This window comes from Theobroma cacao, chromosome 6, assembly GCF_000208745.1.
Source record: "Theobroma cacao cultivar B97-61/B2 chromosome 6, Criollo_cocoa_genome_V2, whole genome shotgun sequence".
In the NCBI taxonomy this organism is placed as follows: domain Eukaryota; kingdom Viridiplantae; phylum Streptophyta; class Magnoliopsida; order Malvales; family Malvaceae; genus Theobroma; species Theobroma cacao.
In genome coordinates this window covers 23269301-23295804 of record NC_030855.1, presented here as the reverse complement: position 1 = coordinate 23295804, position 26504 = coordinate 23269301, and the positions used below count along the sequence as shown (strand labels likewise).

The 26504-nt window shown below is 37.2% G+C and overlaps 6 protein-coding genes across 12 annotated transcripts in view; 4 read left to right on the top strand and 2 right to left on the bottom strand.

Moving 5' to 3' along the window:
* The window catches only part of LOC18596742 (protein IQ-DOMAIN 1), a 6728-nt gene extending 4357 nt beyond the window's left edge, over positions 1-2371 (top strand). For 6 of the 7 annotated variants that reach the window (XM_007025400.2, XM_007025399.2, XM_018123932.1 and 3 more), the window contains exons 5-6: positions 643-756; positions 838-1546. In XM_007025400.2, coding sequence (XP_007025462.2) covers positions 643-756; positions 838-1203 — 480 coding nt within the window. In that variant the 3' untranslated portion in view covers positions 1204-1546. Of the gene's footprint in view, positions 1-642; positions 757-837; positions 1547-1579 lie in introns of those variants that run through there. The other variant, XM_018123934.1, reaches the window with a different exon arrangement.
* On the top strand, positions 3343-6355 carry LOC18596741 (nudix hydrolase 15, mitochondrial). Its single transcript, XM_007025395.2, has 4 exons — positions 3343-3812; positions 4408-4550; positions 5838-5957; positions 6036-6355. Exons 1-4 carry the CDS (start codon positions 3440-3442, stop codon positions 6258-6260), a joined length of 861 nt encoding a protein of 286 aa, XP_007025457.1. The 5' UTR covers positions 3343-3439; the 3' UTR covers positions 6261-6355.
* Positions 6647-8572, top strand: LOC18596740 (nudix hydrolase 15, mitochondrial). The gene is made up of 4 exons (XM_007025393.2): positions 6647-7037; positions 7146-7288; positions 7888-8007; positions 8108-8572. The coding sequence occupies exons 1-4, from the start codon at positions 6755-6757 to the stop codon at positions 8327-8329; spliced, it is 768 nt and encodes a 255-aa protein (XP_007025455.2). The 5' UTR covers positions 6647-6754; the 3' UTR covers positions 8330-8572.
* On the bottom strand, positions 8866-11022 carry LOC18596739 (magnesium-chelatase subunit ChlI, chloroplastic). The gene is made up of 3 exons (XM_007025392.2): positions 10798-11022; positions 10532-10647; positions 8866-10237 (listed from the first exon to the last, which is right to left on the bottom strand). Exons 1-3 carry the CDS (start codon positions 10898-10900, stop codon positions 9185-9187), a joined length of 1272 nt encoding a protein of 423 aa, XP_007025454.2. The 5' UTR covers positions 10901-11022; the 3' UTR covers positions 8866-9184.
* On the bottom strand, positions 11451-13827 carry LOC18596738 (spermidine sinapoyl-CoA acyltransferase). Its single transcript, XM_007025391.2, has 2 exons — positions 12522-13827; positions 11451-12184 (listed from the first exon to the last, which is right to left on the bottom strand). The coding sequence occupies exons 1-2, from the start codon at positions 13319-13321 to the stop codon at positions 11653-11655; spliced, it is 1332 nt and encodes a 443-aa protein (XP_007025453.2). The 5' UTR covers positions 13322-13827; the 3' UTR covers positions 11451-11652.
* On the top strand, positions 15479-23836 carry LOC18596737 (uncharacterized protein At4g18490). The gene is made up of 15 exons (XM_018122982.1): positions 15479-15548; positions 16021-16147; positions 16475-16663; positions 16798-17616; positions 17909-18103; positions 18177-18314; positions 18464-18586; positions 19160-19336; positions 19436-19607; positions 19783-19850; positions 19935-19974; positions 20053-20211; positions 20445-20555; positions 20650-20736; positions 23802-23836. Exons 1-14 carry the CDS (start codon positions 15479-15481, stop codon positions 20704-20706), a joined length of 2445 nt encoding a protein of 814 aa, XP_017978471.1. The 3' UTR covers positions 20707-20736; positions 23802-23836.

Here is a 26504-nt window from a genome sequence, read left to right as displayed (position 1 = left end):
TTTTAATTTTAATTAAAATATTATTTTATAAATTTTAAATTTGTAATTTTTAAAAATAAATAAGAATTTTTTAATTCAAAATATTTAAATTTTATTCCTATAGGTGTGGAATAGTTAATACCATGGGAGAAAGTGGTATTAGCTATTCCAAGCTTTTACCCAATTTTAAAGAAAAATCATTTCTTTTGGAATGGCTATTCCTTCCTCAAGAGCAAACCAAACAAGGGGAAAAAATTTTGTAAGGAATAAAGGGGGAATGGCTAAGCAAACATGACCTTAGAGTTCGTAATACAAGGTGATGTCTGGATTCTTTTATGTTCTGTTTCTGTAAGCTGCTTGTGGAATTCTTGGATGAAGGCTCAGTCTGGCCCAAAGACCTCTTGATCCTTCTAGACTTGTCTTAGAATAGCTCCTACTGATCTATAGTGTCATTAGCAACTTATAGTTTAAGATGTTTGATGTTTTATTCATTGACAAAGTGTCTAAAATTTTGGCTTGATTTGTCACATCAAATAATCCCAGGTGCTCCTACTTCCTTTTTAAAGCCCCCAGATATCTTTGGTTTTCTACTTCCTCTTAATCTACTATTCAGCTCTCTCTCTCTCTCTCTCTTGCTCTTAATAGTAGTTTAATGGATTACAGGTGGAATGGTCTGGTGGCCCTGAAACAATGGAGACAATTCTCACAAAAATACATCAGAGAGAAGAAGCAGCTGTTAAGCGGGAGCGAACTATGGCATATGCCTTTTCCCATCAGGTATGCCATTCTCAGAAGCTAAATTTTTGTTATTTTGGTGAAAGTTATATAAGCAATCACCATGTAATATGTGATTTGCAGTGGAGGGCCCCCAACTCTAAAAATAATGGGCTTGGTAATTATGAGCTTGCCAAAGCTAATTGGGGTTGGAGCTGGGTGGAACGCTGGATTGCTGTTCGCCCATGGGAAAGCCGCCTCTCCATTCAGTCCATTACCCCTAAGAAAGTACAGAATACACAGATAAGCAAAAGCAAGGCTGGTAAAAACTCAAATTCGCCAAAACCAAAAGCATCAGCTTCAGTTAAACCCCCTTCTTTCCCCAATGGGAAGGAAGCCTTGAAACCTAGGAGGTTGTCTTACCCTGGTGCTGAGAAACCCACCACACGTCGAGAAAGCTCAAAAGCTGAAGAAGTAAACAATAAAAAAGAAGAGACAGTGACTTGGTAGCAAGGCAAAGATATAGTTAAGAGTGTCCCTTTGATTTTCAAAAAAAATTGTGTTGCCGATAACTCATCAGCTATAAGTGAGCACATCCTATTTTCTTCTATTTAGGTGTTGAAAATTATGTATTTATATACGATGGTTTTGTTTCTAGCTCGTTGTATATGAAGTGGCCTTGCGTGAGAACAGAAATCATAGCACGGCTTGGTTTTGGGGCAGAAATGGTGATTCTTTCTATATGTTATTTTTGTTTTTCCTTTTCATTTATCCTCTGTTTTGACTCTCATGAATGGAGAGATACATTTTTTGTGGTAATGTGAATATGGGGATTCAAATTTCCATTGTGTGATTCTGATACCATTTTCTCCTTCCATTTTAAAAGAACTTCATCAGAATTTCAACTATCCTGTGCCCTCTTATTGAAATCAAGACTGAAGATTGGATGCAGACAACAGCCACTCTCTGCCTATTATTTCCACTACGCTAATGATCCTGTCCAGACATGAATTGCCTGTAAAAATTAGATCCTAATGGCTTTAAGTGCTGGGAGCAGTAGTTGGCTGTTGTTCAGCCTTTTTAAAGGGTATTTCTATTTGTAGCTTTTTCAAGGAGGGGCCAGTAATCGCCAACCCTTTTGCTTCTAGTTGAACTGCTACTATAATGGGATCTGTTCAACTTTCCAGCTCTATCCTGAAGATACTATCTGTAATTGGCAGGTTAGGGCCAAGTAATTAATTGATTCTTGATAGACAACCAGCTCCCATGAGGCCCCTTGGTGTTAGCCCTTGTTCTCGCTAGTGCCCTTGCTAATGAAATTAAACTTCTGAAGTTATGACTAACTAGTAGATGGGGGCTCCTTCAGTCATCACCAGGAAAAGTAGCATAGGCGCTCTCAATTATTTGGGGTAGTTCTGTTGCTTATCCAATCACCAACATAGTGTTATGAATACGGAGAAGCTGCCTAGTTTTGTATGGATTGATAGCTTCTTGTTGCCATTTATGGAGTGTGGCTCACCTCTCATTGTAAAGACTACTTTGGATGTAACCTTCCAGAAAGGGGTTAGGATTAGGCCTGTTGAGGTTTGAGCGAGCCATGTTACAGGTTAAACGTTCATTCATTTAGTTTGAACAATTTTTTTCTCTTTTGGACATGTTTCTTGACAAAGTGTCACAGTCCACATCAATCTTTATAAAATATTATTCATTTAGATTTATTGATTTCATGATTTTATTTCAAAAAACAATATTACAGATTAAAAGCAATGTAAAGTTTTACGATTTTCTTATTTAGTGGTTGACACTATACAAGCAGTATTATTGTTCACTGAGGACTCATACTACAGGAAGCACAAGGAAAGGAACCCAAATTCAGTGTTTTTTGGAAGGTAGAAGCTGTGATTATTAAAAAACAATTTGGTACTGTTTACTTTTTCAATTATACTATATTTTATAAACAATAAACGATAAAGCTCAATACATCGCAGGATTGAAGAATTGGCTTTCACCTTTTAGCTAGGAGAAATATTGTAGCAAGTCACTCACCAACAAAATACAAACAAAATCCCAAAACGATTTTAATTCCCTATTAGTCATTCATATAATAGTATCATGTATTAAAAATAGAATAATACTATTTAGCTTGGACCTTGGTATGACACTATGCATTAATTTGTTTAAAATTTGTATACTCAATTCTCCTTTATGATGAAATTAAAAGAATAATATCTATGTTTAACAAATGTTTTTCCTTTTACTATAGGTCATTAGTATATATTTTCTTTCTAATAATATTAAAGAAATATTGAAATCATTATAATTTTTAAGGTAAAATATTTTTATTTTTTAAATCATGATCAAAATTTTACAAAAATTCATTAGTTTTCAAATAAATATATTAATTCAAATAGTTAGTATTTTCATCAATTTGATGATTTGATAAAGATAAAAAGATAATTTTATTTTAATTAATTTTTAAAATTATTATTTTATAATTTTATTAAATTTTTATTAATGAAAAAAAAAACTCGAGCACCAATTGGTATTTTTTATTTTTTAAAAAAATAATTTTTAAAATTAATAAAAAAATATTTTAGTTTTTCAAATTTACCTTACGGTGGGGTATTTTACCTCATTTTTATAATTAAATCTTCCGCCTAAACTCCAATAATCGCTTTTCTTCTTAACAAAAAAAATAGCAATAATTTCTTTCCCCTGTTGTACAAATTCGTACCATGCAGAATTCATGATCTTCTCAAATCTAAAAAGGCTACCTTTATTGTCTCCGCCATTTGTCAAGCTCATGGCTTCATCAACATCTTTGAATGGAGGATCACTTTCGAATTCATCACAGAGACTCTTAGCCTTAGCCCAGCAGCTGCGTCATTACAGGCCTCCAACTTGTTCCTTGGACGACAACGAGGAACAAATCATGGAGGAAGCCGCAGGGAAAGTTGTTTCCCAAGTGGGTTTCCAAGAATCTGTTACCCCAGTTGCCAAAAACCCGGAAAAGTTTAGACCTAAAAGAGCTGCTGTTTTGATCTGTCTCTTTGAAGGGGATGCTGGGGATTTACGTGTCATATTGACCAAGAGGTCTTCAAGACTGTCTACTCATTCGGGTCAGTTTGATTTTCTTTTTCTTTTGTTAAAGATTGGAAAGTTATTGGTTAATGAAATTTTTGTTTTTTGTTTCTTTGAATTGTTTACTCACCTGGGATAGAAGATTTGACATGAGCTTTTGATTGGTTGAATTGGAAATTTTGAGGAAAATAAACGGAAAAGAATGAAACTTTTTATTTTCTTGGGAAGGGAAGGGTGAATTTTACTCAAATATAGTTGAATGCTGATTTTGAGATTGAGTTTAACTAATGTTTTTCTTTGTTGGGAACCGAATGTTGATTTCGACTCCTGCATTGTCTAGTCACTCAGGTGGATTGAATTTCTTTTTTGTTACCTTTTGTTTGGTGAGTAAGAAATTCAAGCCGAAGAGCAGAAATGTTGCCCTTGTAAAGATACCTGACCTCATCAATTGAGTTTCCTGGATGTTTGGGGCTCACTGCAGACATGTCCCTTTTCTAGTGTTAGGAACTAACAAGGTTATTAAGGAGTGAAATCAAGATGAAATCGTTTCCTTGATTGAGACTTGATGGTGCTGATGATTTTGTTATGGGACTTAATTGTTTGAGTTAGTGTGTCTTTGGTACTTTGTTGCAGGGGAAGTTTCATTGCCAGGTGGGAAAGCAGAGGAGGGGGACAAAGATGATGGTGACACAGCTACTAGAGAGGCTAAAGAAGAGATTGGGTTGGATCCTTCACTTGTAAATGTTGTAACTGTTCTTGAACCATTTTTGTCTAAGGTATTGAAATATTTCTTCTAAGCTCTTTTTAGCATTTTCACCAATCATTCTTCTACCTGGTATATGGCATTAGTTTAATTTTAATAGTTCTCATTTGGGTGATTGTTACATTTTTCTATTATATTCAAATGGTAATTTTTGTAGGAAGTTCAGACTTAAGTTCTTGTCGGAGGCCGGAGGGTGTTGTGGGTGTCTGTCTTAAACCCAACATTCCAAACTTAGCATAAAAGAAAAGGAGACTTTCTCTAATGCGAGATAGACTGTTAGGTGTGCAGCAATTTTATTGACCTAAAATTGTTATCCAATGAAAAATTTTCAGAAATCTATCATTTCTAAGCACTTGATATTATAAACGCATATCAGTATAGCTCTGTCTCTGAGGGTAAAGTTTTAGAAGTTGCCCTTCTCACACCTTCTCTATCTGTAAAATGTGAAACTCGTGGATATGTCTGGAAAGAGGTGTTTATGTGGGGATACTTAATACTAAGACAATAAAATTTCCAGAAAATCTAGAAGAGAGACACAAAGCTGGTACACTGGAAACGAAAGAAAGTGTCATTTAACTTATATGAGCTGCCTATCTGATCAAAGCATGATTTTTCACATGGGTAATTTAATTGCTTTTTTCATTATCAAATGGTAGTAATAACTCTTCCAACCTAAGTTATGTAAGGTAGTATCATGTGTGAGTGTGACAGTTGGTTCTTTCTCTGAATGATAGACATCTTAAAATAATTTGAATTTTTCTATGTGAATCATTTGACGGAGAAATGACTTTAGCAGTCCTTTGAGCATAGATACTTTGGTTTACTTTGAAAATAAAAGATTGTACTAATACGTTTCTTAATGTGGACTAGCCTCTTTGTGTATCATGGTAGTTACTTGCTGTGTAGATAAATTACACAACAAGTAATATTTGTCGTTGATGCAAGAGAACTATTACATGGGATTGTGTTTCAGCTTAAAATGTTGCATATGTTCCAACTTGTTTAGTTGTCCCTGTGGCATAACTAGATGGACAAATTTTGTTTGGAACATAAAGTGATGTTTTTTGTAAATTAATATCAGTATAATCTTTTTAAGTCTGATCTGACAACCATCAAGTCTGCATGAAATGAGGGAGGTTGGAATGAAGAGTTGTGTTTGACTACTTGTGCTATAGAAATACATGATCTACCTTGCTCGACCTTTTGGCTAAAATCATATAAAGAGCATAGCATAGCTGAAATTTACATTGTATTCTGCTTTGGCTTTCAGTTATTTACAAATTATTGGCATTCCGTGCAGCATCTCCTTAGAGTAGTTCCTGTTATTGGCATACTTAACGACAAAAAGGCATTCAAGCCTACTCCAAATCCTGCTGAAGTGGATGCTGTGTTCGATGCTCCCCTGGAAATGTTTGTTAAGGTTTTCCTCTTTGGCTCTTTCTAGTCTTGTAAATTGTGTAACCCTTTTTAAATCTGTGTATGGAATTGTTTGGTTCAGGATGAAAACCGAAGCGTAGAAGAGAGAGAATGGATGGGAGAGAAGTATCTCCTTCACTTCTTTGACTATGAAATTGAGAATAAGAAGTATTTAATATGGGGTTTAACTGCTGGGATTTTGATAAGAGCTGCTTCAGTGGTCTACCAGCGACCACCAGCTTTCCTGGAACAGAGTCCCAAGTTCAAGTTTCCTAGAGTTGTGGACAATAATACTGTTATGCGTTGAATAGTTCCAGGAATTTTAAGTTTGGCTTGTACCTCAAATCTACATAATAATAATTCTAATTAATCGAAGATGAGTCCAATTGGGGCATTTTTTAATTCTTTAGGCCAGTTTTCTGTCCTTTCCATATCTTTTTTCAACATTTGCTGAAAGAAAATGGGGGAGGAAGAGAAAGAGAGATGGAAGAAAGTGAGCAAATTGCATGCTTCTTTTATTTTTATGCAATTCTCTAAGTCAATTTCTAATAAAGCAATCCAAATAAAGCATTACCAATTTCTTATGATACTAGTAATAAATTATGACCAGCTTCATAATTAAACAGTCGTCACAGTTGATGCAGAGCATCAATTCCTTTATTAGGTGGTTTGTTATTGGATTTTAACTAACTTCATAATTACGGTCAATTAAGGCAACTGTAAAAAGCATAAAGCAGAAACCAAACAAAGCCAGACCAACAGTTGAGGAAACGGGGAAAAAACTCTCAAACTCAAAAGCTGATGGGTTCTTGCAACAATCCCGGACTTGGATCTGATGTACTCGAAACCTTAGCTCAGCGGCTTCGCCATTATAAACCTCCTCCTCGTCAAATCCCAGAAACTGCAACTGAATCGGTTTCTCATCAAATAAATTCCGATGAAAAATCTGTCAGCAGCATTACAGATCACTACCAGCCCGCAAAGCTCAAGAGAGCTGCAGTTCTTGTCTGTATCTTCCAAGGAAACAATGATGATCTCCGTGTGATACTCACCAAACGTTCATCGACTCTCTCTTCTCACTCTGGTACTTCCGCAATATTTTTCGGTTGACTTTACGTTGTGATGATGAATATTGACACCGATCTTTTTTTGGTTTGTTATAAAAGAGTGACTGGGGTGTGCTTGGTTTTAGGAGAAGTTGCATTGCCAGGAGGGAAAAGAGAGGAAACTGATGCTGATGACGTAGAGACTGCATTGAGGGAGGCAAACGAAGAGATTGGCTTGGACCCTTCGCTTGTCAATGTTGTTACTGTTCTTGAACCAATTTTTACCAAGGTTAATTCCTGTATCTCGAATTCTGCCATCTGGTTTCGAAATTCTATGTATAGCTCTTATTTCGCAAGGAATTTAATTTGCCTCATCTAATGATTAATTCTATTGCCATCAAATTTTCTGATAGTAATTGGGAAATCTGGTAAGCTAAATGTGAAGACGTTTCAAGGCTAACCTGTTCTTTCACTATGCCGTGGAGTAAATTAGAATTTAGATTTAAGGATCCCATTTGTGGTGAAAAAGGTTGGTGGTTGCAAGTAAAACCTGGGATCTAAACTCATCACACCTTTAATCAGCGATTTTTGACTGCTATATTTATAAAAGCTGTACAAAATGCATGTAGTAATTGTCTGTGAGACTGCATTCAAATACTATTGCCAGATTGATGTTGCAGATGTGCTATAGGCTATGGCCGTTGCAAAATATTCTTTGGTAATACAAGGAAGTTTGAAGAGTTCAAATGTTGGATTTTGCAACTACTTTTATTAGGAATCTCATTCTGGCAGCTTTGAGGTCCTTCAGCATCTTCAGGTTGCTTGAAAAATGGAAATGATAAGTACTGCAATTGCATACTTTAATTTGGAGCTGGTTTCTGTTCACAGAGTCGCATGCTTGTCGTCCCTGTGGTTGCTATACTGTCTGATGCAAAGGCATTCAGTCCAGCTCCAAGTGCAGCTGAGGTGGAAGCGATATTTGATGCTCCTTTAGAAATGTTTCTCAAGGTATTGTATTCTACTTTGATTTTGCTCCTAGGCTTCATTATCGTTTGACAAACAGAATCTTGTTACATTGCCTACCTGGTTTATCCTATTGTGGACTCAGGATGAAAACCGGAGAGCAGAAGAGAGAGAATGGATGGGAGGAAAGTATTTACTCCAGTACTTTGACTATGAAGCAGAAAACAAAAGGTACGTGATATGGGCATTAACGGCTGGAATCTTGATCAAGGTTGCGTCAATTGTTTACCAGCGGCCACCTGCATTTCTAGAGCTCAGGCCGAAATTCTGGGATATGGCCTTTAGTACGGACATCCCTAAGCAGTGAAATTCATAGAAATTTTCATGGTTTCTTATATAACCATCTCTGTAGGGTAACTTTCCTACCTGCCTCTTTTACAAACATATCGTTGGAAGATTGAATCGTACGAACAGGATATTAACAAGTGTAATTTCGGGTGAAATGCATTTGCCTGGAATGGTTTATAATTATATGTTAGCAATGAAGTTCAATGTCATGAAGCAATTCCAGTGCCACCAATTTGTCACGCATAAGAATTTTTTTTAAAGATCCTCAGGTCTTGATGGAATTTGTATATTTTTGCATACGCAAGTGGTGCTAAGTTTGACCACGAGTTCATGCTGCTCATATACTGTATGCTGAGGCCTTGGTTTTGAGTTGAAGTTATAGCACTATATCTAAAGGGATGATCAAGACATCAATGTGGTCTGGCAAGCCATTTTTTATTACTGCCGACAATAGTATTGAATTCAACGCAGTAAAAAACCACCAATTGGCCGTTGATGGCAGGACAAATTACAATAACAGATAATGGGTTTAAAGAAGGAAAGAAGGGAAGAAACTCAAACCAAAGGGGGTTAGAAATTAACCTATTAAACTCTGAGAACAAAGAGCATATAATCAACTATGCATTATAGAAAACAATGCATCATAGCATCTTCAAAAGTTACAGTCCAGCAGAAATTCTAAACAGAGTATTCATTCACAGCACTCTTCCCTTCTTTTTACTCTTCCTTCACATGATAGACCAAGAATCTACTTTGGTTTAAATGTCCCACAATATTTGATTCTATGAAAGAGAGGCTAGCAAAATCGATGATCAAAACTAAGGAAACAATTTGGAAGCAGCTGAAATACATTAAAAGAAAATACATGCATCTCTCAGCTAAAAACCTCATAGAATTTCTCAATGACAAGTAAACCAGAGTCAATCGACTCCAAAGGATCCTTCCGAAGACGATGTCTCAAGCAGTTGGGGATGACAGTGGCAATATCTTCTGCAGTCACTTTATCTCTTCCCTTTAGAGCAGCAAGAGCTTTTGCAGCTCTATTAGTCACGATATCTCCTCTCAATCCATCAACATTCAACTCAGCACAAACCTTGGATATTTTCACTTTTAGATCATGATCTATCTGAACAGAAGAAAGAGAACTCCTAGCTGAGGCAATCTGCTGTTGGAGCTTCTCTTGCTCCGCCTTGTAGGAATCGCGGAATTCTTTGGGGTTTTTGTCAAACCTAGCTCTCTCCTCCACAATCTTCACTCTAAGCTCGGCATCTCTTACAGTCCCCACTTGAGCATGCATTCCAAATCGATCAAGAAGCTGTGGTCTAAGCTCCCCTTCTTCTGGATTACCTGAGCCAATCAGAATAAACCGTGCAGGATGTGAGATGGAAATACCTTCTCTCTCAACTGTATTCCATCCTGAAGCAGCAGAATCCAAAAGAACATCTACCAAGTGGTCATCTAAAAGATTAACTTCATCCACGTAAAGAATCCCTCGATTAGCTTTAGCAAGAAGCCCAGGCTCAAATGCCTTGACACCCTCAGTGAGTGCTTTCTCAATGTCAATGGTTCCACAGACCCTATCTTCAGTAGCACCTAATGGCAGATCGACCATGTTGATTTTAGCCATCATAACAGTCAGTTCCTCTCCTTTTGTAACCTTCTCTCTGACTTCTATACCCATTGATTCTGGATCTTCTGGGTCTGAGTTATACGGGTCCCCGAAAACTACTCTGATTTCAGGCAGTAAATCAACCAAGGACCTAACAGCTGTAGATTTCCCTGTTCCCCTATCACCCATGATCATGACACCTCCAATCTTGGGATCAATCACATTCAACAGAAGACACAATTTCATCTCATCCTGTCCTACTATAGCAGCAAATGGATAAACCGGTCTCTGGCTTTCTTTAGCATCAAGCTTCTGAGCCTGAAAATCATTAAGTTCACTATCTTCAGTCACAAAAGTTTTAAAAGCTAATATTTAGATTTCTTCTATGCAACTCTATATCCTCCTGCCCAACAATGTTTTCTTCAAATACACAACTCTTCAAGGAACAATCAGAAATATAAAAAAGTTAAAAAAAAAAAACTTTCTTCAGATAAACAACACAGGTACTCTCCAAAGGTGCCATTTTTATAACTAAAGATTCTAAACAACCAAATGAATGTTTGATCTCAAAACAGCATGAATTAAAAGAAGAGAACAAAGTTAATTAAATACCTTTTCAACAGAGTCAATGTCAGTAGCAACATTAGTTACTGCAACATGAAATGGAGGCCTTCCCTTCCTTCCCTGAACCCCAAACCCTCCATAAAAATTTCTCCCATAACTCTGCCCTGTACAACCAAAAAAAGTGTCAAATCTGAGCCCATAGAAAATACCCAAAGCTTACCCCTTATATTAATCGGTTTCATACTATCAGAACTGGGATGTGAAGAAGATAAAAGTGAAGTGCATAGTTAAGTTAGTTCGACAGAGAAATGTACCTGGGTCAATGGAGATAGAGGGAATGGCAGGCTTCGAGGAAGGTGTAACGAGAGACCGAGAAGCTAAGATTGCGGTTGAGGTTGTGCCTAATACAGACGCCATGACCCAACTGTATTTGCTTTTTCTCTTTCTTACTTTGGGGTGAGTGGTGTCCGTCTGTGTCACAGTTTTAAGTGATTGCTTGACTCTCTCAGCTTGACATGGCTCCTTATTGGTTTGTTAGGTTGCGGATAAGAAGATAGATTTCATTCCTCCTTTGCCTTTGCTTTTGTTATCTTGTCATAATGTCATTTATATAATTATTTTTTTAATTTTAATAAATATCGGAAATAATTCTTTATTTTTATTCAGTATGTTATTACTAACCAAATAAAACAAAGCTTTTGAGAATTATAGGGTTTGTTGGTTTAATCTCAGGTTTATTATACAGTTAAGTATTTTTCTCCAGAAAAATCTTTAGAACTGTTATATATACATCTCACATTTTCTACATTTTCTTTTTAACTGCTAAAAACGAGGTCTGGAATTGCCTTCAGAGACAGGGAAGCCGTGGTGATCCTTTCTTTAATGCTATCCTTTATCACTTTACCTCCTTTTCGTACAATTAATCAAATTACCCAATAATAGGCGTCTCACCCTCGTCTCGATACGATTCATTCAAAACCCAAACGTCTAGATTATGGTAAGGAAATATTAAAGCCACATTGAATACAGACTTACAGAGGCAAAAGAAAAATGGATTTATTAGCCAAGTTGCCCACAAAAAGAAGCAAGACAAAGCTCTGGTGTCAATTCTGCCAAGCGTCAGATATAAATTACATTCAGAAACGACATTGCAGCTATCAGGACACAGCTCAAATGTCAAATTCTTTCCTACTAAATTTCTCCATCTCTTCCTTGAAGGCAGGCATGGCAGTCTCACACAAGCTCACCAAAACTTTAAACCCTTTGTTCTTGCCCGTACTTGATGAAGAATAAGGCAGGAAAAAGCAAGGCTCCATACTCCCGAGGAAATTGGTTGAAAGCGGCAACACAGTTACAGGACCTCCCCAACCAAAATCTACTGCCGAGTGGCCCAAGTGTCTCCAATCTGTGAATCCACTCACTCCTTTTCCAGCTGTGATGCCTTCTTCATAGTGCAGCTCTTGTAAGTCAATGAAAGAACGCACGTATTCATCACTGGCATTGCTTTTGCTCTTCTTAATCAGCTCTGCCGTTTTCCAAAGAGGCTGCTCTGTCAGATCCTTGGCGCTGACCTTTGCGTACATTGCAACGCAGCCATTGCCCCAGTAACCAGGAGGCAGTGGTGGCTTTACTATTTTGCGGATGTTCATTAAATATGAATACTTCACTATCTCATCACCTGGATTCTTTGAGGCTTTCACTCTGTTTATATCAACAATGAGAATCACCGGCCATAAATTTTAGTCTACAATCTACACCATACATACATGATTTCATCACAAAATTCAATGATCAATATTCTAACTTTAACATAAGTCAATTCCATTTTGTTATTCGAAATTGAAATCAAACAAGTATGTAATAGAGTTACTCAAATTGGACTTGATTAAATCATCATCATCATCATCATCATCATCATAATATCATAATTCAACTCCGAATTTGAGCACCATCATGTTTCAAATCAAATTACAGTAACTGTATATAGCAAGTAACTTTGCTACGCCCTACAGAAAATCACCAAACATTTTTAACTTACTTGGCCCGCCAAATATATGCACCCAAGATTTCAAACGTGGTTAAACCCAGACCACACTGTTCAAAGAGCAAGGACTTGAGCTGGTCCAAGCATTCATCCTCCACGTAAAAACACGCCCTCACAACATGTCCAACGTCCTGTTTGTACGGATTGAACCCCTTCTCCAAGCTCAAAAACTCCCGAACTGGACCTTCAGGTCTTGGCGGGTTTCTTGGACCCAAAAGAGCAGCTCGGTCCCAGACAGGCTGAAATTTTATCTGGTCCACTCCACGTGCCAAATCAGCCGCCATACAGAAAAACTGGGTTGCACCAAGCCCGTCACACAAAGCATTATGAATAGCCGCCCCAAGAGTGAACCCACCACATTTAAACACCGTCACTTGTAAAGTACAGGGGTTGAGCAGCGTTTCTTCCGGGCTCGGATCAGGAACCAGTTGTTCAACTGAATTCATATCGGGGTCATCAAGGTAATTTACTGACTCTAATGTACAGTCCGCGCTGGCATTGACTAGTGGTAGGCTTTGGTCCACCTGACATAAAAGCTCATACCTACCATTGCTGGCACGGCGGAGAGAGCCCGCCAGAGGGTAGTAGTGGTGGAGAGCAGTGGCGATGGCTGGGGAGATGACCTGGAAAGGGTTGCGATCAGTGTTGGTGCTGTTGACGTAAGCACGCAGGTAACGGAAAGTGACGTTGAGGCTGTGGTCATTGTCTAGGTGTGAGAGAGCAAGGGTGTGGTCATCGGCGAAAGGTACAGTGGAAGGGCGGATTAGAGCGGTTTCTGTGACTTGAACCTTCATTTTTTTTCTTCTTTTTGGTTAGGGAGAGAGCAAAGGGAGTTCCAGGGTTGGTGTTGGCTGTGGTGTTTAAAAAGGATGCATTCGTCAAATGGTTGGTGTTGATTAATGAAGTTGGAGGCTAAAACGTGGAGAATGCCATATGCCTTGGCCTCAAGCTCCCTCCCTCAACTACTGCTTGTTCATCCTGTTCCACTTTGAATATTGACTTTGGCTCCTGGCGTGAGGGTAATTGAGAATACATTTCTTAAATTTGTGTCATCAATCAGACATTTGTCATTAGCTGAAACACTGGGGAATGGTTGGTGTAGTGCGGTAAAAGTCAGAAATTGAGTGAAATTGTCAAGTCTCCGAAACCCTGCATTATAATTTTGGTTTCGACTCGCAAGTGGTATAGTGGGTAGCAATTTGAATATGGATACTATCAGGTTATGTTTTGAATAGGAATGTTCAAAATTTTGGTTAAAGAGTCACACCCTAGATTAGTATATGTTGCAAAGAGTTTGTACATTGAAGTTCTCTTCTTGTAAGGCTTACATTGATGAACAATAGCATATTGAACTTACTCTCAAGAATATATAATACAATATTTAATTAATTGTTGATATTTTATGATTATGTTTAAATTATGAATGACATATCCATAGTAATTGATTTCAATCTTATTCCTTTCGCATTGCCTTTGATTCGAATAAAAAACGAAAAATTATTAAAAAGACATCGCATGCACGGACCATTCCTGCCCACCAAACCCCGCAATCCTCACCTACTCTATAATTTTCTGTGCTGAGATTCCCTTATTATTGGCCCTACAGTATCAATGAAAATGGGCCAGGAACGCTAATCCAAATGAAAATATGTACAAACGGTCCAACTTACCTAGGAAACGGGCTTTAGCCCACTTAATCAGGCGCGTGTTTGCAGAGGAAGCGGTAACTTAAATCGCTCGCGGTTGCTCCCGCTTCTTTCAACTATCAGATCTATAAATACTAAGCACGTTTGAATAGAAATTCCGTTCTCCAAGAACTAACATTTTCTTCTCCTCCTGAAGATTTCGTTCGCCAGTTTTCTTTCCAGCCAAACAGCCTCGTTTCTCATTTCTCTCACCAAGCTTAACCAGGCAAGTCTCCTCTATTTCTCTCCCTCTTATGCAAGTCCTAAACCATATAAAATCTAAGATTTCGAGTAATATATATCTACTTCAGCTATGTTTTTTTTAACCTTTATTGAAACATCTATTATTTTAACTTATTAAATTGATATATTGCGCATTTTCAATTGTATCTAAAAATCAATATGAATTGACTTCGAAATTTTTTGTTTTGTATATCAGATCGTTTTTGGTAATTATTTTTTTTTTGGTGAATTGACTTCCTGTTTTTGAATTTGAAACTGTTTTCAGGCATTGGATCAGTTTGATTTCATCTTTATCTCTCTGTAATGACCACGCGATTTATTTGGTGTTCATTTTCTCTGTATTTGCCTTTCAGTGAATGTGCTTTCGGCTTTTATGTATCACTCGTTGCAAGTATTTCAATGGTACTAATTTGACCTAGAAATTTTTGGTGATCATGTTAGGTATCTTGAGTTGATAATCGTGTTGTTTTTGAGTTTGATCCTTGATGTTTTACTGGTTACATGTATGGAAAAGATACATATGTTCGATACACATTTCCTTGATAACATGCATTGGATCTTGTTGATGATGGATCTCATATTCAATTTGATTTTGAAAGGGCGCATGGTGAAGTTTTATATACCTTCTTTATTATGAACTATGAAATACTCTATCTGATATGAATGAGTAAAGGCACCTCAAGGTAGTCCATTACTCCATAACCACTAAATATCACCATCTAGATTAGTTGAATAGTAATCTGATGAGCAACATCACATGGTTCTGAATGTTTTTATCTTATTGATACAATACTTACCTGTACAGGAACTGAATATTACTCCCCACAGCCATCTGGAGAAATTTGTTGTCACTTGTCACTTCTTTTCTCATTATGTTGACACTTTAAGCCATTCTTTGGGTCCTTGAATCTTCAATATGTTGCTGCAGCACCATTTTGTTTTCTTTCTTTCCTGTAGCAATTCATTTTGACAGTCTTTTGGATGGCTTCAGTTGAGAATAAGTTTTATCTATGTTGCTTGCAGATGGCAGAGCCACAGAAGGAAACTTATTCAGCTGTTGGTTCAAAATCAAAGGAGAAAGGATCCTTGATAGGTATTCCTGTGGCTGCATAGCATGCATAAAAAATTCAATTTAATGTTTTTTCACTATTCTTGTCCTGGAGATAATAATAGCAGGAAAAACATTATGGTGCAGGGTTATCTTTTAATTTTACATTCAATTTCTAACTCATTGGCAATATTTTGATATTAGTGGTTGTGCTAGAAAGTTCTAGTTAGAAAAGCATGTAGCTCTATAGTGGAGAATCATGAGCAGCTATGGCTAATTGCAGCGATTCCTTAATGAATACACTGTTAAAAACAATATCAGCATCCTGTAATCTCATTTTGGGGTTCACTGACCCTCAAAGTTTTGTGATTGATTACTCTGGAATCCTATAGGTGTTACCAAGACTAGAAGTGGTTTGTCAATCAATTCTAAAGTCTAAAGAAGATGCAATTTCTAGTGTCAGCTATTTAAATTGAAATGAATTATGTACTGAGATCCTACATTCTACTTAAAACAGATGAGGAAATTGGAAAGGATTTCCTTAGCTCCTGGAAATCTATGTCAGTGACACAAGATGATGCTATGGATTTTAGTTTTGAGACAATCTCAAAGGGAAAGAAAAAGGCATTCAACTTTGACAAGCTGTAAGTGCTGCCAATTCTTGGACCTTTTGGTTTATTATTGTAAAATGAGGGTCTCATTGTATCACTCAGCACATAGCTGCTTTGATCTCACTCCGTTAGTCTATTCTGCATATCGTGTGTTGAAATCGTGTACTATTATTTTGTCTTTCTTTTTTTTCATGACCTCACTTCATCTGTGTTGGGTGTATTGTTCACACCATGCCTTCTTCAGAATAGATATAGTCACTGTGCTTTTACAGTGTTTCTCGGAGTAGAATAAATAACTGAGTTTTGTATGAACCATCCACTGCTAATTAAACACTTATGAAGAAATTTTTTCTTTATCAGGGATATGGATTTTAATCTGGATGGTGATTTTGACAAGTTATCATCATTCAAAATGGACATGCCCGATCTTGACTTCTCATCACCCTCAAAAGAAAATGCAAAAGCTAAGGGAAAATCTAAAGAGGAAACTACAAGTGAAAAGCAACAAGGGAAAAAAAATCACTTTACCTTCTCTTTTGATTTTAATGAGTGAGTGGATATACTTTTATGTTTGAATCATCAAATTGTTTTAGCTTTTGCTGTCAAATCTTTTACCAGCCATGCAAGTCAACTTCACATTCGAATCTTCTATTTTCTTAGACTGCATATCTTATTGGCTGCAGGTTGGATGGCTTTGATTTTGATCCAAGCCTAACAAAAGGAGAGAAGACTTGTAAGAAAAGCCAGGACAGCAAAGCAGTTGCTTTGGAGAGTAGTGAAGTTTCTAAAATTGACCAGGCACTTGAGGATGATTGGATAACTGCAAAACTTCCAGTATCAAGCGATGCGGCCAATTTAAAGGCTGAGACACCCAAATGTGGGGCAGAGGCACCCAAATGTGGGGCAGAGGCTTGCAATTCCATAGATGACCCTTGTCCTTCACAAGCAGTTCCTATAGAGGGGCTTGCACCTGGAAATATGGTTGCAGCAGAAGGAGCAAGAATTTCTCCAGAGAAAACAGTGGATACGAATGCCAAAGAAACATATAAATCAAGTACCTTGTCAGACAGGGCGGTATCCTTGGAACTCTACGATCAGCAATCCTTACAGAGTTCACCCATGGATTCCCTCAGTGGAAACAATTCAAACCACGAACCTGTTTCCAACATGCACGCAGAAGTTTGTTCTCAGAGAAGACGAATAAATACCAGTTCAGCTGCAGATCAAAATGTTAATGACACAATGATAACCAAGGAGGGGTCTAAACACGAAAATTTGCACCAGAAGAGCACATTTCCGCTATCAGAGAGTGATAGAGATGACAGAAAAGGGGCAGGTGGCAATATCCCAGCAGAAATAGTTGACAGCCAATCAGTGCTGGGTGATATACTTCTGAAAGATATTTCCACTGCAAGCTTATCAAGAGAAATAGTAGACAACACTGGCGCCATGAAGGATATCCAGAATCCCACTCCCGAACTTCCTTTAGTTTCATCGGACAGGTCAGATAGTCTACAAGTATTTTGGCAACGTGCCATCATTGTTTAATTAATTGAAATGTTCTATATCAGTGATTTTCGAGATGAACTATGTGAATGAGAGAAATAGTTGACTATGAGATTATTGGTTAAAGGATTGAAGAGAAGAAAGAAACATAACTCCATCTGCTACTGTAACTGCTTATGCTACACTGATCGAGAAAGCGCTTGCTGTTTTATGATAACATGTTACAATTAGCTTTGATACTAAGAATTATACCCGATTTTAATATTTATGCTAACTTTGATGAACTAGATGCATCGAACCAACAGCCAGTGAAGCGACAGCAAGAAAAGACAAAGAAGCTGGGGCTATTCGCTCTAGATTTTTCGGAAGATCAGAGGAAACCGAATTTCAGTTGCATCAACCATCACCAACTGGAAAAGAGGTTTCCTCATTTAGCAGCAAAAAGATTGATGACATGCATTTATCTCCCGCGAAAGAGAAAAGGTGTGCGATACTTTCTCTAACAACTGTAATTAGTGTTGTTGCAAGATAGATAGACTGTTTTCATCTTTGACAGGGAGGATTTTGACGGCAGCGAAGAACAAAATGGAAGAAAATTGGTTGGTTATTCAGAATTAAGTTCCCAAGAGTTGACCGAAGGGAGGCCTGTTTTGCTGCAAAGTGAAAACAATGTTGGAAGTTCTAGTGATATCGGGTGAGGCAACAACCTTTGTAATTTTCTGTAACAGTGTTCTGAAGTTTGGTCGTCCCTTTGGAAATGTGATTAGAACTTTTAACTTTAGAAACAATTAATATGTATCATTTTCACTTATACGATGATATTTTCTATGCAATATTCAATAGGGATGGTGTCAATGCTGATGTTGTACAAAATGGTGGGAGCAAATTAGTCGGTAAATCAAGTGTGCAAGATAAAGCTGCAACAAAAGGAGTGACTGTCCTTTTAAGAAGTGAAAAGAATGCTAGGTATCGCTTCCATATTTGAGCTTATATCTATATTTTTCTGTCAATTTTACTCCAGAAACATGATTCTTTCATGCAATTTTTAGAATAAGCAAAGTAAGCATTGAGCCTGTCATGTAACTCTGGTTCTAGGTCAAAGTTTCATTAGTCTGCAAGTGAAAGGTCAAGATGTTCTCGTAAGGCATATAATCTTCGTTACTGGGCCATTAGTTGCTTTTATCCATAAATTATCTTGGACAACTCTCTTTATAAATTTGACTATTAAAAGTACTCAGATGAGCTTTAATTTACTTATTGATTTTTTCTCTTTTGGAAACATTTTCTTCTATCTGTGTTGCTCACGTTTCTTACAAGTTCATTACATTTTTGCTGATTCTTGCTTTATCTTTGTGATTCTTTTTTTGCATAATAGTGAATTTTTTGTATTTTAATCTCCATCTTCTATTTAAAATGTTAAAACTTAATGTATTATTTAGTAGCTATCATCTTTTCATTACTTAAATTTCCATGTATTTCCTTCGAAACCTTGAGCAAATTGTTGAATAAGTTTTGCAAGCCTGTGTGGATTCCTTGCAGTTTGAAAGCTAATTCTTTTAACTACGCTGAGAAGACGACTGAATCTGGTCTCCAGAAATCTGTAAATCTCAAACCTCAGGTTCCAAAAATAGAATCCATTCAGAACCCGAAACTTCTTTCTGAAGCACCTAACATAGCCAAGAAAACACCTGCTCTCTCTAGCTTCAAATGTACAAGGTATGATGCTGATGTATCACCTCAATGTTCTTCAAGGTCTTTAAATGAGGGATTGCTCTGTTAAAATTTGTAATAAAGCCGGTCCCTGCCTTGATGTAGGACTATAGGACCAAAGAAAGATCAACTAAATTCTCAGAGGGAAACCAATTCATTGAGAAACTTGGAGAAAAACATGGATACACCAAGAAATAAATCTAAGGTTGTCCTTCCTGTTGGAAATGCTGAGAAAGAAACACCAAAGCTCCCATCCTTGAAGCGGAAAACATATCAGGTCCTCTTTTCTTTTCTGGATATGAGTTGCTGCTTTCAAAGTGCAGTTATCTTTTTCATTAAAAAATGCAAAGACACCGTTATTGCAAAAAGTATTGTTTTCTAGAAGCTGTAACGTCTGTGTTCTTGACATTTATATGAAGTGCCACTAATATTTGTTCAAAGCTATTCCATAGGAATCACATGGAGACTTAATGTCGATGAAACCCCTCAAAAGGCTTTTGCAATCACCAAGTGAAAGCAGGTCTTATTTACTTTCGAACTCTACACACATTGTAATCAATTTACAGGCAGCTTCACTAGAATAACATGTTAATAAAAACTGCAGAAATACTAAAGAAACTTCTGAAAGAGTTGCTGATGTGGAGGTATCTTATGAACTAAACCCATACATGGTTCAATATTTGGCAAGATCTGACTTCAGTCACTTCATACGTTTATGCTAGGTTCAAAATCATAAAAATCACATGGAGGTTTCGACCAAGGATATTCCCTGTGACCATCTGACCTCTGGATTCGAAGTTCCTCAGGAGGTAAATATGACAGAACTGGAAAATGATGGGAACGTGGAAAAGGCTGAAGCTTATGGAAGGGAGCTTGAAGATGTAAGTAAAACACATCTATGAAAGTACTATGCTTTTAAGTTCAGTTTATGTCGCTGATCTTTTTCACTTCAAGAAACAATCAGTACTCTTTATGCAGTTTGAGTGAATTTAAATTAATTTATAATCTATTTAAGATATGGAAAACCACTACGCACCAGAAATATTTGGATATTCGTGGTTTTTTTTTTTTGGAAAAGCGATATTGGATATTCGTTAAATGTTTTAATTTGCAGATATGCAACATGCTGAAAAAGAAACATGAGGAAGCCAAAGAACTATTGGTTAGAGCTATTGTGAACAACAATAGTTTACTCATGCTTAACCATCCCATCTTTGAAGAGAAGATATCCTTTCCATTTGTATTTGCTATCATAAGATTTTCTCTGCTACCTTGCATTGCTATAAAATAAAGTTGCACATTCCTTCACGATTAAAAACATTAATATGGTTCAGAAATTTGCTGAGCTGTTGATATCCAAGGACATGCCAACATGATCGAAGGCAAGAACTGCGGTCATATGTAATGTAAGGTATCTCTCTCTCTCTCTCTCTCTCTCTCTCTCACACACACACACACACACACATGCAATTCAAATTTCATCCCCATCTTAGTTGATAAGTTCTTGTTCCATGCGAATCTCAGGAGCGGGTGCATGTTCTTTGAGTTAATCAGCATGGGTAGAAACTTTACCATTTATGTTGATTGAATACGATTGTCTTTTCCAGCTTTCTACCTGCATTTATCTCATTGCCTAGTTCTGCTTAATTCCATGACTCATTGAAGCTAGGACTTGAACCAAGTGTTTTATGGTTAAATATACTGTTGGTACTTAGAGACGTCCTTATATCATCTGGATGGCTGAATATGATTTACAATGCCGCATCATTTTGATTGATTGTTATATATTTAAGGTTAGAACCCTAAGTATGTTTGCTCTCTTAATCACGTAGTAGTATTGCTATTCTTTCTTGAACTTCATATAATGGTTTTCCTTGGGACCTCAACGCTAGAGATGCAATCTGATTCGGGAAAAAGAAGGTGGGACCTGGTTTTGAGAATTACTAGTATATCCTATCACTTAAAAGATAAAAAATTTCCTAAAAAAGATTTTTATTGATATGCAGTTAATTCTACTGTTTTTTATGCTTAAAATTACATTTGAAATTCTTTTTCAATTCAAAATTCATTAGTAGACATCAAGACACCAGAGGCCTAAAACACTACAGAAGTCCAAAAAGCCAGGGGTTTGAATTTCAAATGATAGCCATAGGAATTGGACTAATAGGGTCCGGTCCAGTCCAGCGGTGTCGTGAAGGTAAAATTTTTGTTCTCCCTCCTTGTGCCCCAATTTGTACAGACAAAAAAAAAGCGCGCCTTGTCTTAGGTCTGGGGACCTTTAACCTTGACAATTCATTCAAACCTCAAAAAGGAGAACAAAAAATGTTTCCGCCTCCTGCCTCCCTCCATAGACTGAAAATTAAAAAATTCTTCCCAAATCACACCAAACTGAGCCATTCTTTTCTCCCCTCCAAAGTTCCCTCCATGAAACCAAAACTAAAAAAAAAAATGTAGACATCCGAAAACAACTTGAATTGAAATCTTTCACTTCCTACCCTCCAAAACCCACCACTACTTACATCCCCTCTTCCCCTCCAGGCCTCCACCATTTCACCACTGCCTCCCATTCTTTCTTTCCTCCTCCTCCTTCTCTTCCCTCTCTCTCACTCTAAACCAAATGGCTGTTCTCTCCCTTTGTGAAAATGACAACAAGGAGAACATCCCTCCTTTCCCTTCAAAACAGCCCCCATCAGTTCTCAAAAAATCTTCATCCTCGACCAATCAAAAAGGAAGAAAAAGGAAGCCCCTTGAAGACATTACCAATCTCATTCTTCCAGAAATCTATTCTACTCTGGCTCAATCCAATACAACGAATCTCGTTTCTTCCCAAGCTTTGGTTTACCAACCCAAATGCAGAAAGAGGAGGGCTGAAGATGGGCTCGAATCGATTTGCAACAAGACATGTTTGGCGTATAAAAGTAAAAATTTCAGATAGTTCCTACATCCAACCCACAATGCACTAGGGTGATTCATTTGTCAACAACTCAATCTGCTTGATTGAGGTTCCATTTTTATTCTTTCTTTTATTGGTGTTTTTGCACTTTAAATTATACATTTATACACAGGTTTCATGTTATGATATGTCTCAAAATAAAAATATGCCCTTATATTAGATAATAAAATGATTGAATTTTCTCCTCTTTCATGTTTTCCAATCTGCTGAGTAATTAAATTAATCACGTTAAAATGAAATATCATTTTCTTCTTCTTTGATAATTGATTTTTTATTACCCAATAAAACCAAGTGAGAGAACCTGTTACAAATTCAACAGCTATCCTGATAGCATATTAAGAAGAATTGTAACATCAGCAAAGTAAGCAATTACAGAGTAAATATTTTCAATTAGTCCCCAAGCTGTGCAAAATTTTCTGTTAACTGGATCACTGGCAATTGTGGTGCTTCTAGCCAGTCTTAGGTTAACAGCCTCCCTGATGCTGTTGGTAATCTCATCTGATGTTCTCGACCTTCTCCTATATAGCCTATCATTACGCTCCATCCAAATTCTGAAAATGAGAGTACTCCAAAAAAGCCTTAGAAGGAGTGAAATGAGTGCCTTCTCTCCTTTAAGCTGTATTGTGCCCAAGCAAATTCACTATGCCAGTCACCAATGCTCTTGGGCAAGTCACATAGTTGAATTAGCTTCCCCTATACCTGCTCGCTGAAGGAACAAGAGAAAAACAGATGATCTCCGGTCTCCTCTGCATTGCTACAAAGAAAATATACAATTTCAGTCGCACACCAAGTTTTGATCCTTTCTTTAGTGCATGCTTGTGAATAAGTCTTTGCCAAGCAATATTCTCTTGATCGTTCCTCGTAGGATTCCAAGTTGCAGCAGCTGAGTTAAGCCAGACAAAATGAACTGTCACTATCTCTCTGCTTCTGCCAGATTTATTTATTGTTTGTAGCCGCAATTAATGCTACCATGTCTTCCATGTTCATGGGTTGGGTATATCCAAGCCCGTAAGCTCCGCTTGTTTTGGGTTGGGCTTCAATTATGATTTTCAAACCCAAGTTTAGCCCAGCCTAAATTAATAAAATATTAATTATCCATACATTTTTATTTGAATTTAACTCAAATAAATTTTAAATTGTTATTAATATTGTAATTAGTATTAAAATTTGAGTCTATGGGTGGGTTTGGTTTGAAATTAGGCTCAATCAATAGATATTCTTTGTGGTGCCATTATTTTAGCAAACTAGGAATGGCAGAAGAAAATAAAAGGAAAAAACAAAACAAAAGTATGAAACAATTTGCTGGTTTTAATTTAGCATCTTTTCCTATAGTTATCACACAGCTCGCGATTTCGTATCTTTTGAGAAAAAAAGAGTGAATCTACACTTAAATTTAAATTTGATTCCCGAATAAGATTCATTGGAAGTGGAACAAACTTGGCCTACATCAGCTGACTGTTGGTTTCACTATGATTTTGAACGTTTGAGTTGACGAATCTTCAATTCCCATGGCAACAGCATGAAGAAGAAGCACTCGAGAAATTCAAACAAAGCAAAGATGGTGTTGTCAGCACACCACTTTGATCTATAGTGGATTCGACATGTGGTCCAAGGATGTAATAAAGAAACCTTAGATGACATAAGATGGAGTTCTAATAAAGACAGAAAATGATTAACGGGATTTTGTTATTGTCATTATGTTCAACTCTGCTTTAGCCTTTACAAGAATTCGAGAAGTCGCGACTCTTCCATGCTCAAGTGGATAATGAGGAAAAGTTGAAGTTGAGGAGGGCTAGTCAGCTTTCTTAAATGCCCAAAAGAAAGTCTAGTTTTACAGTAATCAGAGTCCTCCATTGCTGAAAATTATATGTATCATAGGCATTTTATTCATCGATCTGCGAGTATGAATCACGGGTCAATTGCACTTTATGATAATCATTTCATGCTTTTTTTAAGGTCCTTTCACTATCTTTGATTGGTACAATGGAAAGCAACGTTTCCGTGGCCTATAAATACTGTCTGCAAATTCAAGCTTGAACCCCGTACAATAAAACTGCATTTCAGAAACCCCTGCAAAGAAAATGGGTAGTTGGCGATTTCTTGCATGCCTGCTACTGATATTGTACTTAGTTTCAAGGTTTGAGTGTCGCCTTCTTAATCCAAACATTGAGGGAAGAAGTCCTACCAGGTCTTTTCGAATGTTGTCCCTCGCTACTAGTTCAGGGACGGTGTATCAGTTTAAATTCGAGGTCAGAGATGAGGACAACAACGAAAACCCCGACGAGTCAAAGCGTATAAGTCCAGGAGGTCCTGATCCGAAACATCACTGAATTTTCGTCAGAGCTAGATCTAGTTATCGGCATCGTGGCACAAAGCAGCCATAGCATCTTCGGATGAATGAAATAAAATTGTTATCAGAAATGGTTGTACTGACAAAATATGTTGGATGCAATAACAAAATTTTCAACTATCAAATAATACAATGCATCTGATCCATGTTATTTGAATACATTTTGTGTATTATCTTTAATTTGCATTTTGTGTATTATCGTCGGAAGAATACTCTTGGCCGATCTCTTCTGTTTTGTGGACTTTTCACTCTCTAGACAGAATACTTGACTTGGACAGTGAACTTCCTCTGCCCCTCTCATTAGATTTCCTGGAGAGTCAGAATGCTTACATTATTTTTTTTGGTCTGGCAAATATATTTATGCACCAAGGAAAGCTGAAATGTGGGTGTTTGTAAACCTGAATTATATAGTACTCACATTTATCATATGTCTTAACATCCAAATGACCCTTTTCTGTATCGATGCTCAAACAGTTGGATGAATAGAAAGTTTGGGATATGATACAAATCAATTAAGTAGGCTTCAGAAGCCTAAAAATACTGCTGCTCTGCTTCTTTCCGATCAACTGTTCCCACAATCAGAAAATAGACTCCAATTAATGCTAATTGATTGGTGGGGAGCCTGTGGTTTGGCCCATGTGAAGGACAGAAATGAAAAGAAGAAACGCACTAGCATATTTTCAATGGTCGTTAGAGCTTTCACTCTTTCCTACCATTGAGAACATATAGAATGAATCTATACACAGTATCACGATCTAATTTGATCAAAGCAATAATATGGAATCTCAGAATAAGATCCATGTAAAATGGAAAGAACTTGGCCTACATGAGTTGACTTAGTTTTACTTTGATTTTCTTGGCCTATGAATTATGAGCATGGTTAGAGCACTCAAGAGGCGAGCAAGGCCAATATAATTTTGTCAGCACACCACTTTGAAGTAGTGGATCTGTCCCAAAGTTACTCAGACGTGAAGATCGTGACTCTTAAATATTTGCCATTGGATGAGGAGGAAGCAAAGTTGAAGAAAGCTACGTGGACTAAAAACCAAGAAGATTTGTCTACAGGGTAATCAAAGACAAATTGAAACATACACGCCCATGCTGAAAATTTATATGCACCACACATATTTGCAGCATCTGCAAGTATGAATTAGGCATCTTGGATTTCATGAAAACCAATATCATGTTTTTAATTTGGAGGTCCTTTTCACCAATTTGAATGGCTGAAAGTAACAGTTCTCTAGCCTATATATACGCCACCTCTTCCAAGCTTGGACCTGCACAAGACAAAGACCGCATATGGCTAGCTTGCGTTTTTGTGCATGCTTGATACTGATTATATTGCACGCAGTACCAAGGTCTGAAAGCCGTGTTCTCAATCCATACGTCGAGGGAAAGACCACAACTAGTTCTTTTGGAGCATTGTCCATTACGACTAGTTCAGGGAAAGTGCATCAGTTTAGCGTACCACTCATAGATGAATACACGAAGAACCTGTATGCGTCGAAACGTTTGAGTCCTGGAGGACCAGATCCGAAACATCACTGATCAGCTAATTATCAGTAGTAGAGATATTCCATAGAGCTGGATATCGTTCACGGCACAAAGTAGCTAGCATTCTCTGATGATAGAAATCAAATTTTGTCACCAGAAACTGGTTATTGGCAGAATCTGTCAAATGGAATAAGTGCCGAATTATTGTAATGTATCTGATCAATGTTGGTTGAATAGAATTCCTATATCGGATTCTACCTTTTCAAAAACTAATGCTTCAGTTATTAAGAATTTGCAGTGATATATATGACAATGAAAATTTAGAAGAACTCCCATTCCTGGCAGTCTCTTCTGTTTGTAGCCTTCTCACTTTCATG